The sequence below is a fragment of the Myodes glareolus genome, chromosome 13 (assembly GCF_982192425.1).
Source record: "Myodes glareolus chromosome 13, mMyoGla1.1, whole genome shotgun sequence".
Classification (NCBI taxonomy): domain Eukaryota; kingdom Metazoa; phylum Chordata; class Mammalia; order Rodentia; family Cricetidae; genus Myodes; species Myodes glareolus.
Window position 1 is genome coordinate 8,098,489 of NC_142038.1, and position 19,049 is coordinate 8,117,537.

At 37.6% G+C, this 19,049-nt stretch overlaps 1 protein-coding gene across 7 annotated transcripts in view; it reads left to right on the forward strand.

The window, feature by feature from the left end:
• The window catches only part of Atp9b (ATPase phospholipid transporting 9B), a 218,779-nt gene that overhangs the window by 20,879 nt on the left and 178,851 nt on the right, over positions 1-19,049 (forward strand). For all 7 annotated transcript variants that reach the window (XM_085676363.2, XM_085676368.2, XM_085676362.2 and 4 more), the window contains exons 3-5: positions 1,244-1,394; positions 4,243-4,356; positions 10,628-10,736. In XM_085676363.2, coding sequence (XP_085532489.1) covers positions 1,244-1,394; positions 4,243-4,356; positions 10,628-10,736 — 374 coding nt within the window. The remainder of the gene's footprint in view (positions 1-1,243; positions 1,395-4,242; positions 4,357-10,627; positions 10,737-19,049) is intronic.

Here is a 19,049-nt window from a genome sequence, read left to right on the forward strand (position 1 = left end):
AGTCTTTTCTCAACCTCCAAAGGGCTAGGATTACAAGTGTAACTCACCATACCCAGCTATTAGAGGTTATGTGTGTGTATGTGTGTGTGTGTATATATATATATATATATATATATATATATATATATATATATATATATAAAGCATAACCTCTTATATATATATGTCGTATGCCCTTTCCTCTGAGCACCGAGGTCACCTACCTTCTCTTTTTGATGTATTTGTGGTCTATCTGTATGACCAAGTGGGATTTGTCAGGACATTTCCAGCCCATCATGGGTAGGTTTATTCAGTTCTGTGTAGTAGTGTGGGACTTGATTGTTGCTCTCTAACAACTCTATAATTCTGTCTGTGTGCAATGATATAATTAGCAGTAACACATTTCCTAATTTTGTAATGTAGTTTTCAGATGCTTAGTCTTGTGTATTTACTGTTTTAACTTAGCTGTGTCTCTGTATATTTATATATCAGATTATTTGTTGAAGAACAAAGATTTTTAACAGTGCAGTTTTAAGGAATTACTGCTGCATTTTGAATGCTGAAAAGAAGTGTGTTCATAAGTATCTTGAGGTCCCTGACCCTAGTTGGTTTGTTTATGACAAGTGGTGTCCTGTAGGACTCACTGTAGTAGTGGGAGCATCTCATCTCTAATGTTCCATGGAAGCCACTAACCATGGTGGCTGTTGAACTCTTGAAGTATAGCTGAAGATCTGCATTGTCTGGGCTGGAGAGATGGCTCAGAGGTTAAGAGCATTACCTGCTCTTCCAAAGGTCCTGAGTTCAATTCCCAGCAACCGCATGGTGGCTCACAGCCATCTGTAATGGGATCTGGTGCCCTCTTCTGGCCTGCAGGCATACACACAGACAGAATATTGCTATGCATTTTATGTCTGCATATTCTGTATACATTATATTCTGTATATATTCTGTATGCATAATAATAAATATTAAAAAAGATGTTCTGCTCTTAAAAAAATCTGAGTTGTCAGTTAAATTAATTAAAATTAAAATGCCCATCTATGGCTACTGTATTCTGTATTAGATTGTCAGTCTTTTTGGACCAGAGTCAACATTCAAAAATTGTGACTTTGTAATAGGATGTTAAAAGGCATATGGTAATGACATTAGCATTAGATAATGGCCAAGGAATACAGACAATCAGTTTTGACTCTAAACATGTAGAATTAAATTAGCCTTTTTTAAAAGGCATACATTGTGTATCTATATCTTTTGTTTCATGCAGTTGCTGTGATTGGCTGATAAATGTTTGTCAAAGGAAGAAAGAACTGAAAGCTCGAACAGTATGGCTTGGATGTCCAGAGAAGTGTGAAGAAAAACATCCTAGGAATTCTATAAAAAATCAGAAATACAATGTATTCACCTTTATACCCGGGGTAAGATGATTACATCTTCCATGGCAGTGGTGTGTCTGAGCTCGCTACCTTTCTTTGCTTTCTGCTGATACATGGAGAGACTGCTGGCTGATGTCACTGTCTGTCCACTCAAGCATCTTCCTATTTCACACCTTCCCATTTCAAATCATGACTTAAGACTTTTTTTGTCTACTTTAAAAGAATGCACAGTTTGGTTATTGCTTTCAGTTCTTGATAAACATTTGTGTTATAGGAATATAAAAGTGTAGAAATACTAAAGAAAAGGTAAATGATCAGGAAGCACATAATTTTGGGGACACTTGAAATTTGTTTGGAGGAAAAAGTAGAATGTAGTGTTGAAGTCTTCCAAGGAATTTATAAAGGACGTACACAATTTGTTCATATAAACAAAGTATTTCTATGTATTTATTTATAGATGCCCTTTCTATATTCAAGCTGTTATTCTCAGGCCTTGCTACATCGTTAACTCATTAGTTATTGGTAGTTGAGTATATTGTTAAATTTAAAATCTGAAGTTTAAATATCTTAATCCTTTTTTGTTATTAATTCTTTTGATTAAATTATAAAATTAGTTTTATTATGAATTTGGAATAGTGGATTGATTTCTGCTTTCTATATATCAGTTTCTTTTTTAATAGGTTCATGTTTCCTTATGAGTGTAAAGGCAGCTGATAGATTATGAGTCTTTTTTATTCTACAGAATTTTTTTTCTTTCTAATCATTGATTCTTAACAGATAAATCAACGTGATTGATCTGTAGAAAAATTCAATCATGTATCTTACATTTCTGTAACAAAAGTGTTGGCAAAGTTTAGCAGTTGGTTCTTACTCTAGGTTGTAAGAAATGCTCTTGATTATGTGAAACAAAAGTTGCTCTGTCTTACATGTTTATTCAACTAACTATGCTGTTTTGGACTGTAATGGTTTTTTCCACCCCAGTCCCCAACCATTCACTAATAAACTTGATATCTAATGTGCTTCTTTATTAAAACATGAGATTACTGACTCTATAATCAACAGACTGATCTTTTATCCTAACAGTAAAATGTAAACCATTTTCAGTCAGATATTCTCATTTTTATTGAACAAAATCACTGTTTTGTTCTTAAGTATAAAGTACTAAATGCAAAGTGTCTAAGATGGTACATTGTCCTAACGGTCACTAGTCACTGAGTATATTGTAAAGTATTGGTCATAGTTAAAGCCAGTAGTGTAGCTCAGCTTTTAGGAGTATAAATTCCCACAGCCATTGGTTGTGTTTTGAGAATACCTGTTGATGGCTCTGCACAATGCTTGGTTACTGTGGGCATGATTTTCTCCTTTATCAATTCTTGGAAATTAGTCTTTTCATCTAAAACGTAGTATTTCAGAAACATTTAGTAATTACACAGTAGGAATTCTATGCCATTTTTAGCACAAATGGCAATTTCTGAATTGCTAATAGATATAATTTGTGCTGAGATTTTACAGAAATTGCTGAAGAAAAAGAGCTTTCTTTCCTGCTGAGATTAGTTTATGAAATAATTCAAAACATTTTTAGACAGCAATTGAGCATGATTATGGATATAAACATATTGAGTATAACTCTTTGTTACACATAGAATTGTATGACGATGCAGGTGGCTTCCGTGTGTACAAACTGGCTGTAGTTCTTTAAGCCACAGTAGCCATTTCACCCATTGTTCCCTGTAGAGATCGCTGGATCTTACACCTGACACAGGAATGGCTTCACAGCTTTTTGAGCTCAACTGAGAACACTTGTTATTTGGATTATTTCTTCTTTCCTTTCATTTTTCTTTTTGTTTTTTTGATATGGGGTTTCTTTATGTAGCCCTGACCATGCTAGAATTTACTATGTGGAACAGGTTGGCTCCCAACTTTCAGAGATCCACCTGCCTCTGTCTCCTAAGTGCTGGGATTAAAGGTGTGCATAACTGTGCATGCCTAAAATTATTCTGTTAACAATAACTCCAATTGCTTGTTTTTAAAATTATTTTTTAGTTTTGTTTTTTGCTATGTCATGATTAAATATAGGGCCTCATATGTGCTGGCCTGCTGCTGAGTTATTATTGTCTTCAGCTCCAGAAGACTTGTTCTGGATTAAAAAGAAGAAAAGAAAACCAAAACAAAGTAGCAAAACCTTTCAGTTTTAGTAATTTTAAAATGTATTAAATGATGAAATTTATTTCATATTTAAAAATAATGTAAAAAATTAAGTAATAAAAGATACTAAAGCATATGTAGGCTGCTGTCCTCTGAAAACTAGTCTGTTCTTTACATATGTTCATATGAATGGTTTTTCTATTCTGAGAGCTAGTAAGTCAAATATCCTTAATCATGTTTAGATCTATTGACTTGTTCGTTATGTTTGTCAGTGTCTGTGCTAAAAAGCACACTGGTATTATATTTCATTTGTGTGTGTGTGTGTGTATGTATGTATATATATTCTCTTGTTTCATAAATATTGGACATTTAGAGTTTTCCTTTTTAAGAGCTTTTTAAGACTCGGTACTCAGATATTATTTGTGTGCTCATTAAAAGCAGAAGGGTGTCATCTGCTGTGATGTGTGTGTGTGAACAATGTAGATTTCATGCACAAAAAAATAAAACTTTTAGGGAAGTGTACTTTTAATATAGTTGAAAGTCCTAATTATCTTTAAAATTATATATTACAATTAGGGGATCTTAGCATACCTTTTGAAAGCTAATGTCAGAAGTAATTTACTCTGAATCAGCATACTTTCAGTAATGGAAATGTGTTTGCATGCTTTGTTGGGTTTAACTATTGGTTGAAGTATTAATTCATTTTTGTTGAGGGGATTTTGCTAATTTCTTTATTCCTTTTTAGGTTTTGTATGAACAATTCAAGTTTTTCTTGAATCTTTATTTTCTGGTAGTGTCCTGCTCACAGTTTGTACCAGCATTGAAAATTGGCTACCTCTACACCTACTGGGCTCCTCTGGTAAAATACTTCTATAGTTATGCTATATTATTTAATGCTTAGTATATCAATTTTAAGTTGACCATATTTTTTATATGGCTTTCTGTGCATCATTGAACTTTTGGTAGAAAACCATGCCGAACTTCCTTGAGTCCTGTAGTAAGTGTGTTGTCAGTGCACTGCCTGCAGAGCTGCCGGTGTGTAGGGCTCTCCTCCTGGAGGGGAGTCACAGTGTGTCTTGCCTGTGGCCCTCTATATCTGTACTGGGGTAGCAGTGGCCTGCCTGCTCCTGCTGTTCCTGCCTGTGCACTGCAAGAAATGCTGCTGGCTGGCTCTGTTGATTACTCTCCTGACACTTGGTTGATAGTGAAAGTTCTGACGTGTTTGATTGCAGGACGGTTTCTGGTTGCTTGCCCAGTGTTTTCTCAAAGGCTGATAATGGTATACCTCTTTTAGATATATTCTTTCTTTATAGTTTTAAATGATTTGTTGATTGTCTTGCTTGCTCTTTCTTTGGTTATATAATCAGAAGTATTACAACAGATAAACTTATTCCCTCTGTGCAAGAAGATGAAATGTTCAGGTGTCCTCTAAATGTGACTTTAGAATTGAAGGTCTAAGGTCTGCTCTTTAGCTTTCACACTTTTGGTAATCATATCAAAATACTAAACTGGAAGCCATAATATATATGTATGTATATTATATAGGAATAGTATATATTATATATAAATTATTATGATCTATAAGGTAAACAGAGAAGAAAAAATATAAATAAGATAAAATGATGATAAACAATAATGGATCAAATTTTAAAAAGTAAAGAGTATTCCTGATACAACATTGTGAGTCAAGGAATCTCCAAAGATATCCTTGAGTTCATTTACTTTTAGGCATCTACTGCTGGACCTACAGCTACCTGTAAGAGTAGTTTGTTTCCCCGGTGATACTCTCTTGAAGGAAGCTAAATTTTCATTTGCAAGTGTTTATCAATTGGAGATGGCTTCTGGGTTAGGGATGGGACGTGTGTCCTCTTCTCTTTTCAGCTGTAGGACCCCATCTGTTGCAGACCTATGCAGACCTGTGCATGCTGCCTCAGTCTCAGTTCATATGTGCATTGCTCCTGTTGCTTTAGAGGGCCTGGTTTCCTTTGGTGTCCTTTGACTCCTACACTTTTTCTCTCTCTTCTTCCTTGTCTTCCATGAGCCCTGAGGGGGAGGAATTTGATGGAGATGTACCATTAGTGCTGATAATGCCTGGCTGTGAGTCTATGTATTTGTTCCCATCTCCTACACATGGACGTATCTCTGATGATGGCTGAGCAAGGCACTGATTTATGAGTATAGCAGAATATAATAAGGAGTCATTTTGTTGATGGTTTTCTTTGTTTCTCTTTCTCCTTTTTTCTTTTCTTCTTCTCTTCTTCTTCCTCCTCCTCTTCTCCTCCTCCTCCTCCTCCTCCTTCCTCTTCCTCCTTCTTCCTTTAAAGAACAGTACTATTTGCTTTTATTCTGTCTCTGGGCTATCTAGTTTTAGGTTGTTCACCCAAACATTGTTGTGTATGGACTCCATCTCATGGGTTGGGCCTTAAGTCAATTCAGGGATTGGTTGATTACTTACACAAACTTTGTGCACCCACCATGGCACTAGCGTATCTTACAGGCAGAACACCATTGTCCATCCCAGGGTTTGTAGCTGGGTTGGTTTTCATATTCTTCTTTTGGTAACATTCTTGTACCAAAGACACTAGCACACAGAACTGCAGGCTCTGTGTAGGCACCAGCTCAACTTCTCCATGTGTATTGAGTTGTGTAGGCATCATCTTCAGCAATGGGACTTGCTATCATTTTGTCTAGAGCAACCTATAGTTTTGGCAACAGCCTGGGTTGTTTGGGGGATAGAGTTAAACCAAGATATTTTATATTATTTGAGGCTATTGTGAAAGGTGTTTTCTCTGAGTCTTTCATTGTCCATTTGCCCATTGTACATAGGAAGGCTCAGTATGTGGTTTATGCCGCTGCAGTAATTCTTGTATGAACTTCGGTACCTACATTTCTAGAACTGCAATGTCCTTTTGGATTTTTCCTTTGAGTATGTAGAGTCCTTTCCTATCTCTTCTGATTAGTTTTGGTTTGAAGTTTATTTTTGTCAGATATTAAAATGGCTATACTGACTTGCTTCATAGGTCTATTGGCTTGGAATATCTTTTTCCTCCCCTTTACCCTGAGGTGATGTCTATCCTTGGTGTTAAGATGTGGTTCTTGGATGCAACAGAAAGATTGGTCCTGTTTGTGTATCCATTCTGTTAGTGTGTATCTGTTTATTGAGAAATTAAGACCACTGATGTTGAGGCATATCAATGGACAGTGTCTATTGCCTTTTTTGTTGATGTGGTTCTTGGATGCAGCAGAAAGATTGGTCCTGTTTGTGTATCCATTCTGTTAGTGTGTAACTGTTTATTGAGAAATTAAGACCACTGATGTTGAGGCATATCAATGGACAGTGTCTTTTGCTTTTTTTGTTGTTGTGGTGGTGGTGGTGGTGGTGATGGTGTGTCTCTGTGTGTGTTTCCCCACTTTTGATTTGCTTCTCCCAGATTATTTCTTGTGTTTTGTTGGGTGTGATTAACCTCTTTAGATTTGAGTTTTCCTTCTGTTTGTAGGGCAGGGTTTGTGGGCAGATACTGCATAAATTTGGTTTATCATTGAATGTCTTACTTTCTCCATGTATTGTGATTGAAAGTTCGGCTGGGTATAGTGGTCAGAATGGCCATCTGTGGTCTGGTAGAGTCTGTAGAACATTTCCTTGCCCTTCTGGCGTTTAGAGTCACCATTGAGATGTCACTTGTTATTCTAATTTGTCTGCCTTTATATTTTACTTGGGTTTTCCTGTTTCAGTTTATGATCTTTCTTTGTTCTATACATTTAGTGTTTTAATTATTATGTGCTGAGGGGAATTTCTTTTCTGTTCCAGTCTTTTTGGTGTTCTATATTCTTTTTGTACCTTAATAGGCATTTCCTTCTTTAGGTTAGGGAAATTCTATGATTTCCTTTAAAATTTTCTGTGCCTTCAACCTGGGTTTCTTCTTCTTCTGTTCCTATGTTCCTATTATTTGATTCTTTCAGACTGTTCCAGATTTCCTGGATGTGTCAGGAAAAGTCATTTTCTTTGACTGAGATATCTATTTTTTCTATTGTGTTTTCAAGTACTTGAGTCACATCTTGCATTCTGTTGGTGAGGCTTGCCTCTGAGATTATCCTATTAGAATTTCTAAATGTTTTATTTTCAGATTTCTCCCAGTTTTGATTTTCTTTGTTCCATTTCTACTTTCAGGTCTTGAACTGTTTTATTAATTTTCTTCCATTGTTTATGTTTTCCTAGATCCTTCAAGAGATTATTCATGTCCTCCTTAAGGACTTCTATCATGTTTATAAATGCAATTTTAAGGTTGTTGGTCTTGTACTTTAGCAATGTGACAATACCCAGTCCACAGGGACTGTTGTGGTATGCTTGCTGGGATCTAGTAGAGACACACTGTCCTACCTGTTGGTCATTGTATTTTTATACTGACTTTTAGACATCTGGGTTTGGGAAAGATTGTAAATTCTGGTGTTGATACCTGGTCTTGTCTTTGGTGGGTATTTTGTTCCTTGGGTTCTGTGTCCCTCTCTGGTTCTTCGGAGAGTGTGGTGGCTATGTGTTGTCTGGTAGGTAATTCTTCTGGGATCCTGAGAGGCATTGCCAATGTGGGTTCCAGGTAAAAAGTATTGGGACCTGATAATTAGAAATGGGGATGAGCTGGTTTGGGGGCTCAAGGGATACACAGGAGGGAAGAAAGCAGGGAGTTCCATCATGATCTGCTTAGGCCCCTGGGTATGGGAGCAGAGCATGAAGAGAGGCTACAGCATGTAGTCTGCTAGAGAGCTGATGATGAGACCTGGGAGCTAGATGTGGGGGAGAGGAGGGGAGAAGCTCTGAAAGCTCTGCTGCTTGCTTCCCTGGTCTCCTTGCTTCTCTGGCAGCCTTGACTGGAGGATTCCTAAAGAAAGCCTGCTGGAGCTGGGGCCTGTGGGAGCAAGAGGGGTGGGGAGGAAGGCTGGAGATCTGTGTGGTCTTCTGGAGATGGAGGCAGAGAGGAGGGGGACGCTGCAGCATGTTGTCCGCTGCAGACCTGGGGGTGAGACCAGGATGAAGCTGGGAGGAATGGAGCTGCAGTCAGCCTGCCTGCTTCCCTGGCTGGGGTCTGTTGTTTTCTTAATGACATTCATTCTGACTGGGAGGAGATGGGATTTCAGTGTAGTTTTAATTTGCATTTCTCTGATGGCTGTTGAAGCTAAGCATTTCTCCATATGTTGTTTCTTGGCTGTTTGTGTTTCATCTTTTGAGAACTGTTTTCATTTTACTAGCCCATTTATCATTTGGGTTGTTTGACTTGGTGCTTTTTTATTGTTGTTGTTGTTGTATATTTTGAAGTTATTACTCTATTTTCTTCCATCCACAATAGTTCTGTTTTCCCAAGCAGGTAGCCAATGTGGATGAGAAATCAGCTTAAAAAGGTGTCATATTTTTTTCAGTCTCATTCTTTTTTTTGTATTTAATGATTATGTGTTTAGAACTGGAGTTACAGGATGCTGTGAGCCACCAACTGGTTGCTGGGATTGAACTTTATTCCTGTAAGATCTGTCAGTGGCCTGAACTGTTGAATCTCCTCTCCAGCCTCTAATTTTTTTTTATAGTTTATATTTTTTTATGAAATTTAATTCATTCAGCCTTCCATTTATTTGGATCTTTTTTTAATTAGAAAGTTTAAATTTATACAATGAAAACTAACAAAAGATATGTTATCAAGATCAAAATAAAAATGAAACTCAGAGGAAATTGTTAAATATGTAGAAATTTGCAAAAACAGGATTATCACAACGTTTTCACTAGAATCACTAATCAAGCAGAAACATATCTGGAAGTGAATTTGAGTTCCTAAGAGAACATAATCAAGAGTTTAAAATTTTTCATAAATGATTAGATGCTAATAGAATCAATCACGACTTTTTAGGTTTTAAATATAGCATAGATAACGTTTACTGTGATTTAATTATAGGGTGATTTTCTGTTGAAAGTAATTTTTTCCCCTGTCACAGGCCCCTTTTTTAGTTTCCTGGCATTTACCCTCCCTCACTCCCACATAGACACACTTATATAAAAACTAAAAAGCTGAGCTACACATGAGAAAGAACACGGTTTTTGTCTTTATGAGCCTGTACTACCTCATTTTATGTACTTTTTCCAATTCTATCAATTTTCCTGTAAGCTGCATATTTTTTTTTATTTTTCTGTATGGCAAATAAAACTCATTGTTCATATGTGTACCATATTTTTATTGTCCGTCTGTTGATGGTCATCTAGGCCAAATCAATTTCCTTGCTGTGTTGAATAGAGTAGTGGTGAAGCTGGGCATGGTGGTGTCTTCATTTAATATGCGAAACCTTTGGAAGACCCTGGAGTTATATAGCTGAGCTTTATGGAGCTTTTGTTTCTAGCTTAGGAGAAACCTCCAAACTTATTTCCACAGTGGCTTTAGAGTTTATATCCCCAGCAGCAGCTGGAAGTGTTCTTTCCTAGCCTGTCTCCAGCATTTTTTGTTCCTGAGATAGTTCCTCGGACTGGGATGAGCTGGGCTCTCAGGGTGGTTTTGATTTGTGTTTTTCTGATGTGGAAGGATGTTGAACACTTTAAAAAATATTTATTGGTTATGTTAATTTCTTTTGAGAACTCTCTGTTCAGCTCTCAGCCTGTTTTTTGTTTAGTTTGCTGAGTTCTTCGTGTGTTGTCATGTCCCCATTTACTCTGTACTCAATTAGCTTTTTATTTTGCTGTACAGAAGCATTCTTAATTTCATGAGGCCCCATTTGTTGATATTTGGTTGATATTTGGCCTTATTTCCTGATACTGAAGTTCTATGAAGTGCTTCCTGTGCCCATACCCTACTTTTTCCTCTAGCATTTTCAGAATTTCAGGTTGAATGTTAGGTTTTTGATCCATCTGAAGTTGATTTTTGGCAGAATGAGAGATACAATTCTAGTTTCCTTCTTCCACTTGTGGGTACCCAGTTTTCCTAGCTCCAGGTGTTAAAGAGGCTGTTTTCTCAATGAGTAGTGTGTGTGTTTTTGTAGTGTTTTTATTTTCATTCATTTTGTGTCTTAGGGAGTAATATAAATTGGAGGGGAAGAAGTAAAACTAAATAATAATTTCCTCTGCTTTTTTTGTTCTGCTTTCTAAAATACTTTTTGTTTTATAGGGATTTGTCTTGGCTGTTACTATTGCACGAGAAGCGATTGATGAATTTCGACGTTTTCAGCGAGACAAGGAAATGAATTCACAATTATATAGCAAACTTACAGTAAGAGGTTAGCAAGAGACTTTAATCCTCTTAGCATTTGCATAGTATAAGCATGTTAGAGTTAACATAGAAAGGGGAGCATGCTCGTTCTGGGCTTGAAATCTCATGTGACTACATTTTGAACTCCCATTTTCTTATAGTTTATAATGCTAGAATTTCAGGTAGAGTTTTATTCATTTTCTTACATGTGTACATATGTGTGTGTTGTGCATGTGCACATATGTATATTTTCATATTTATCCATAAATGTATGCATGCACTTACACAAACCTATATGATATGCTCTGTTGGAATGCTGTAACCGATATGAAAGAAACGTGTTGTGTGATGCACAGTAGCTCTTTAAAGCACGTCTTAGTTTTAAAGACAGCCACAGAAGTCAATGTTGATATCATGGCATTAAGCATCTGAGTAAACGTCATTATCCAGTGCAGCCACAGGTGCATACACATAGTGCTCTCCCTGCATGTGGGCCTTTACAAATGCTTAAGAGTCATTTTCCTCATTTTGAGTCTGTAGTTGGGGGCAGTTTATCGGAAAGAGAATGGGGCACACTGTTACAAACAGGGTTTGTGATAGTAGAAAAGAGACCTGATGAGTAAGTAGTGCGGGGCACCCTGCAGCTCTAAATGGGAGCTTTAACCTGGAGTTCTGTTGAGAAGTAAGGTCCCAGTGGATATTGTATGTTCTGTCTCTGGACATACATAATGACTAACTTACTCAAAAAAATCCCCTTAAGCCTTTTGTTTTCAATACCTTATTGAGTGTGTGTAACTTAAGGTTGATTTAAGACTTAGGATTAGTGTTTTTGCTCTGTTCATCAAGTTGTGTAACCATCACCATCATCTAATTTTACAACATTTTTAGCATTTCCAAAAGAACCCCAAAATTCACTGGATCATCTTTTCATGCTTTCTTCCTTTTCTCCCACTGAAGTCCTAGGTGACCTCTGCTCTACTTTTCCATCTCTGGTTTTGCCTACTCTGGACAGTCAACTGTATGTAATCATGTACTGTGAGATCTTCTGTCATTGGCTTGTTTGTCATATTTTCAGGGCTTAGACATGCTGTAGCATGAAGTAGTATTTTATTTTTGTTGACAAGACCCTGTTGCAGGCACACCACATTTTGTTCATCTAGTCAACACTGGTGGGCATTTGAGTTTATGTTTATGTTCTGTGACTGTTAAAATAACCAACACTCCTATGAACATTGTTTGCCAGCTTTTCATAAACTTCGTTTTTATTTTTCTTGGCTATCTTCTAGCAGGGAGGTTGCTAGACTGGGCGATGACTCTTTAGCATTTTGAAAGAACCACCACCCTATTTTTTAATTGGCTGCATCATTGGCATTCTTGCCAACAGTGTACATGGGTTCTGATTTTGCCATGTCTTCATCAGTTACTGTCTGCCATGTTTATTGTCGTAGTATGGGTTTTATTTGCATTTGCTAATGATTACTGAGATTGAGTGTTTTTTGTATGTTTATTGAACATTTGCATATCTTTGAACAGTTGTATATTCATTTCCTTCAACCACTTTTTAACTGAACTGTTGGTCTTTCTGTTGCTGAATTATAAGTGTTCCTTTGCTATCTTGGGTAAGCCTTTGCCAGATTTATGATTGCAATATCTCTCCCATTTTGTGGGCTTGTATCTTCACTTTTTTGATGCATAAACGTTTTATTTGGTCTGATTCATCTACTTTTCCCTTTTGTTTGGTGTTGTAGCAAAGAAATAACTGAGCAACTCTGTAATGATTTCTTTTTTTTTTCCTATTGGCTATAGACTTACCTCTACATTTAAGTCTGGTTCTTTTCATGTACAGTGTGTTATATTGGTCCACATTGGTTTTCATAAATATGAAGTTATTTGTAACCATATGCTAAAAGACTAATCTCTATTTTTAAACCATTAAATGAAATGAAGTGAGTTGGGGAGATGGCTCGGTCAATAAAGTGCTCACTGCAGAAACATAAGGACTTGAGTTAGGATTCGCAGCACCCATGTAAAATATTGGGTATCAGGATGAACATCTGTAATGTTGGATGTATGTTTGGGGAAGGGAGACAGGCAGATTTCTGAAGCTTACTGGCTACAATCTAGCCATAACATTGAGCGCCAAGTTAGTGAGAAACTCTGCCCCCAAAAGAAGCAGGGCGGTAGAGAAAGACACCCAACATTAGCTTCTGACCTTCACCTATGTGTGAATGCACACATCAACACATGTAAGTACTAGAAAAGTAATATTTATGAAAAAGAACCCTCAAATGGCCAGGTAAATTAGGGTTGACTTTATATTATATTGAGAACAGTTTATAGATTTTAGCTTATTGTGAAATTAGTTTTACTTTGGTGTTTGCAGTTAAGCGGAGTGTGTTGATGGAGCGGTAATGTCAGTATAAATAATTGTAATCATGATATCAGCACAACATGAGGAACAGGTAGCTCCATGTGCCTCCCCTTTATCTGGAATGCTGAAAATCCAAGCAGAAACTGCCTGAACCAACTTGGTGAGAACTTTGGATAGCATTGGAAGTTTTATAGCACTCATAAGATTGCTAACTTCAGATAAAGGCAACCGAAAAATTTAAGAATATTTTTGGTTCTGTTTATGATTCCTCTGACTCCCGATACTCTTCAAGTCTGGAAGATGCAATCAACAGCCTTTTGGAAGAACAGAACTTATTTAAGAGGACTGCTGTTGGTCTTTTCTCTTCAGGATGAAGAGGATGGTGTTGAGGAGTTGACTCAAGTCAAGGGTCACCCTGCTTGGAACACAGGCAGAAGACCAGAAAAGCAGCAAGAATTTTTCACATATGTGATAGAATAAAGGCTAATCAAAGTAACCTTGGGCAAAGAATTACAGTTGAGGCCTGAACTCTAGTATAGTGTAGTCAAGTGACAGGGAGAAGAGTAAAGGAGAGAAAAACCTTTATGCTCTTTGGGTGTTTAAAATAACTCTATATACTTGAGAATTTTGAATACTGTGTCCAGGATGAGAAATAGGGAAATGTTCAGAAAAGGCCTGAGAAGTTCTTTGACCTTTGCTTGACTGTATGTGCTCAGTGCATGTAGAAAGTGTTGGCTAAGGCAGAGTTGTAAACTGCCTTATTTGTTAGCCACACCCTGAAAGAGGACTGGGCACAGCATCAATATTCACAGAATTGTAATCGGAAGTTTCTGTCCCACCCGGTTCTGCAGCCATTCAGTCCCAAAGAAATACACAGAGGCTTATATTAAATATAAATTGTGTGGCCTTTTAGCTCAGGCTTATTATTTACTAGCTCTGCTCTTACAATGTAAATTAACCCACAGTTCTGGTCTAATGTTTAGCTATGTGACTTGGTATCTTTTCTTAGTGAGGCATTCTCATCTTGCTTTCTCTGCATCTGGCTGGTGGTGACTGCCTCTCTGCCTTTCCTTTTCCCAGAATTCTCTTAGTCTTAGTTACCCCAACCTGTATTTCATGCCTGGCTACTGACCAATCAGTGTTTTATTAAATGAATACAAGTGACAAACCTTTACAGTGTAAAAAACATTATCCCACATAACAGAATGGGACAATTTTTATTTCCTTCCCCTCTCTCTTCAGATTCAAAGGAAGTTCAAAACTTTGACTGATGGGTGTAAGCTGATGGAAGAGAAACTTAAAAGAGCTTATTTGACAAAGAATACGTGTTTTATAAAATCACTAAACAGACACATTTGCAGCATAGATAAAACAACAAAACCAACCCAGAAGAGGGAGGACTATCTTATTTCCAGATTTACTGGTTTTTCCACCTTCTCACAAAGATTAAGAAGCTGGTGAAGAAGCATTCATAGAGAACATTGCAGACTTTTTCTGATGAGGGTCAGATGTGTCCCTACAAGACATGAAGTTTAAACCAACTGTCTTTCCCCTGATCAAGAAGACAAGGAAGCCATGGGAGAAATTGTAGAAAGATATCAAGAGAATGATATATGAATACTTAGAGAATAACTGTAAAGATATGGCAGTTATATGAATATGTAAAAGAATTCAGGGGCTGAAAAATAGCGTAACTAATGAAAGAAACTTACCATAAGGTTTTAGTTGCAGACTTAAGTGAACTGGAATATCAGTGACCTTGACTCTATGTCAGGTGAAATGATCCAGTCTGAGGGGCATAAAACAAACACAAATGAGCAGTTCTTGAGAGGCATTACAACAACATAAAGTGTATGATATGTCCGTCATAGAAATCCTGGAAGAGGAGGCAGAAAAAAAAGTAACGGCAAGAAGCTTGCTCTGTTTGATCAAAGACATGAACCTGTGCCTCCAAATTCCAGCTACCCCAAAAAGGATCAAGAGGAAGAGGTCATCACTGAGGCACAATCAGACTGTTGAAACTTGGTAACCCAGTGGAAAGGCTGAAAGCAAAGCAAATGGTCCAGATGTGATGTACTCAGATCAGCAGTCACGGAGGTGACAGGGCAGGCTTTTACAGCAATGAGAGCGTAGACTATCAGCCAGGTCTTTTGTCTGGTAAACCCTGAGTTAATAACTGAAGAAGGCCCAGGCGGGGGTGGTGCACACCTGTAACCCCAGCACTCAAGAGGCAGAGACTTATAGATCTATTTGAGTTCAAGGCCAGCCTGGTCTACAGAGTGAGTTCTAAGGATTGCCAGGATTGTTACACAGAGAACCCCTGTCTCGGGAGGGGGGAGACAAAAGCTGAAGAAGTAATTAAAACATTCTTAGATAAAATTCCCTGATAACCTTTAAAATTGTTTACGTGCGTGTGTGTGTGTGTGTGTGTGTGTGTGTGTGTGTTTGTGTGTTTAGTGTCTATACATGGCATGCACATGGATGTTAGGACAACTCACAGGAGTCAGTTCTCTCCTCCTACCATTTGTTTCCCAAGGACCCAGCTCGGAGAATAAGGTTCAGCAGCAAGCGACTTTACCTACTGAACCTTCTATTTGGTCTACTGATTGGCTTTTATGCACTGAAGGAAATTGTCAGAAAGTGGAAAAAGGGCCAGAGAGATGACTCAGCAGTTAAAGTCACTTGATCTTGCATAGGACACAGGTCAGTTTCTAGCACCTACCTCAGACCGCTCACAACCTTCTGTAATTCCACTTCCAGGGGCTCTTGTGCTTTCTTTTGACCTCCTCAGACATGTGTACCTGTTGATACATAGAGCATACATTTAGCTTCAGACTATGTATCTATATATCTATAAATATTTATTTATAGATAAATAAATATTGTAGAGGAAATAAAAACAGAAGGAGAAAATATGTACGACTTGATAAAAGACTCAATATCTAGATAGGTAAAGAACTTTGCGGTTTACCAGCAAAAGAAACTCAACTTAGAAATGGACAAAGAATCCAAATAGGTGTTCTTTTTTTTCAGAGAAGATAAATAGCTAATAAGCACATGGTGTTCATTAGGAAAATGCAAAGAAAACCTCAGCAAGGTAATGCTACTAGGTAGGCCATCACTAAAGTATTGTAAAATGACAAAGTGTAAGGGCTGGATGTAGAAATATTGGTATCCTGGAACATTATGTGGGGGCATTATCAATGTTTAATCAGTCATAGTCACATCCTTCATGTTTAGATAGAATTTAATAAAGAGACCCATGAACATTTGCCCATGTTTATCATAGTCTTTAATATTCATGACAGCCCAAATGAAAGCAGTCTACAAGTGGTTAAATGCCTAAGTAAAGTGCAGAATGTAGATTTATAAGTAATTAAAAAAAAAAGAAGGAGGAAGCAGACAGCTAGTACTTCCTGGGTGTGAGGGTGAGGAATGCTTTTTCTTCTGTTTGTTTTGTCCTATTCTGTTTTTTATTTTATTATGCTTTAGATGCCCTTTGGTTGCTTCCTCCTTTCTCCGCTTCCTCCTCTTCTTCTTTTCTTTTTTACTTCTTGTTTTTGGTTTTTCGAGACAGGGTTTCTCTGTATAGACCTAGCTGTTCTGTAACTTACTTTGTAGGCTAAATAGGCCTAATTTAACATTAGTGCAGCCATGACAGGCTACAGACTAACACTACTGGGACTAGACCTCACTATTACAATAACCAAGAAAAGCCACAGACTATATCCTTCAGGGGCCCAATCAGAATTAGGACAAACAAGTACTAGATGCTCCAGTACATTAAGAATAGCTTATCTAACTTGTATATAGGTTGTCAATTACCAGTCTTTGATAAGACTCCTGCCACCCCACTCCTTTCCAATCAGGAGTGCAGCCCTCATCTGAATCCGGAATTCCCCTACCACCCTGTCCTTTACTCCTCCCTGCCATAACTGACCTCAATGCTGCTCTCCCTAATCCAACCACTGTCGGAGGGACAGAGAGCCCAAACTCGAGCTTGCTATAAAGGCTCTTGCTTTTGCTTACGAGATCAGACCCCTGGTGGTCTCTGGGGAGCTCATGACGCAGGCATAATATAGATCAGGCTAGCCTGCAACTCAAAGAGATCTGCCTTTGCCTCTGGGTCTGGGTTTAAAGAGGTGCACTAGCACTGCCAGGCCCCTTTGTTTTTTAACGAGACAGAAAAGGAGTAGATTTGTCTGGGAGGGGAAGTGGGAAGGATCTGGGAGGAGTTAGGTTATTCCATAATCAGAATATGTTGTATGAAAAAATATTTTCAATACAAGAAAGAGAGAAAGATAAAAAAGAAATATCTCAAGCAGCCTAGTGGAAAGACACTATTGAAATAAAAGAAAATAACCTGAAAGTATAGGTTTACAAATGACTAAGTTAAACCAGAAGTAATCAAGTGTTTTAAAGTTATACAGTAACCACATATTCTGTTGGTATTGTTTATATATGCTGCCAGATCCTGGGATATCTAAGGACTTTAAAAAATTTCTGCAAGAAGAAATAGAAAATGTATATGAGCCTCTGTATTGAGATTAAATTTCAAACTCTATGCTATTTATACAGAATGAGATAGTCTGTCCCTTTACAACAATCACCAGTTAATAGTGATTTAATTAATGTAATAGATTGCTTTGTGACTGAGTACATTTTGTTAATACCTCATCATGCAGCTTGAAATAGACAGTAATCTAATTCATTATTTAGTCAAATAATATAAAGTCAGAAAACACTGGCCTGGGTACTTTCTTTTATTTAAATGTTTCCAATGTGGCCTGCGAATTTGGGGAAAAAATAGGTTATCTATAGTCAGAAAGCCCCACAGTTATTTACAAGTCAATTTCCTATTTATGTTTTATCAGTATAAAATTTCAAAATATAAAATCAACCACCTTAGGAAAATGTTATGCTAACTTTTTCATGAAAAGAGGAAAATGTTTTTGTTCTTACTAAACAAATTAGCTTCCTGAATTCCCAAGGATATTGTCTTCTTAGACTGCGAGTTCCATGCAAAGCTGTGTGATGGTTGTTTTTAATGTGTCAACAACAGCATGGCCATAAATGTTTGAGATGGTATTTGATATGAATCAGGGCTTCAGGGCTTCTGAAAGAAAGAACTTTTGTCTCAGGTTGAGGAACCATCACTTTTATGGATTTTCCACTTTTGTAGTGCTTAAATTAAATATACTTTAAAGTTGGTTGTCAGTAGGTCTGTTTCTAATGCAAATAGCAGTATACCTTTTTAAAAGTCAGCCACCACCGGGAGCAATGGAAAGCATGAGAGTTTTACATGTGGAAATGAAAAACGGTAGCTGTTTCGACCCCATTCATAGTGTAGACGCCATTACTCCGGGTGCTTTTAGGCGCTGCAGAGGGAACATCTGAGGTCTATGTGGACTAACATGCCTCAGTCATAGCTGCGTGTGAGGTGGTGCAGTGTCCTTGCTGTGGCAGCTTGCTTTGTGAATGAGTATTTTGACAGAATGCATGGTGAGTGGAAGCTTGAGTGTGAAGTGAGCATCTATTCAGCTTATGACTGAGCACGGTGTCAATATGCATTTGAAGATTTTCATTTCTAGTATTTCATAGACGGTCTGTTGGAGTAGTGTTGTGGTGGCTTCCTTTTGTGCTTTACTGTAGTTGTAACATATTACTGCAATTCACAGGCGCATTTGGATGGAAGGTAGCTGGGGAAATGGTCTATCATTTCTTTTGGAAAGGAATGCCTCTTCTTGCTTTAAATACGCTAATGTTCTGAAAATGCTTTGTTTGGAAGCAGAATCTGCCCAAGAATATCACCTACTCGCGGCATGGATTTTGAGCTGGCTCTTTGCCTCATTATCTGATAAGCTGCCTGCCTTGCACAGGAGTTATCTGCATTTCTGGCTGCTACTTCACTTCCTTTCTCTACGTGTATGACTGTGTTACTACTTGTCGCTATCATCCATGAGTTTCAGA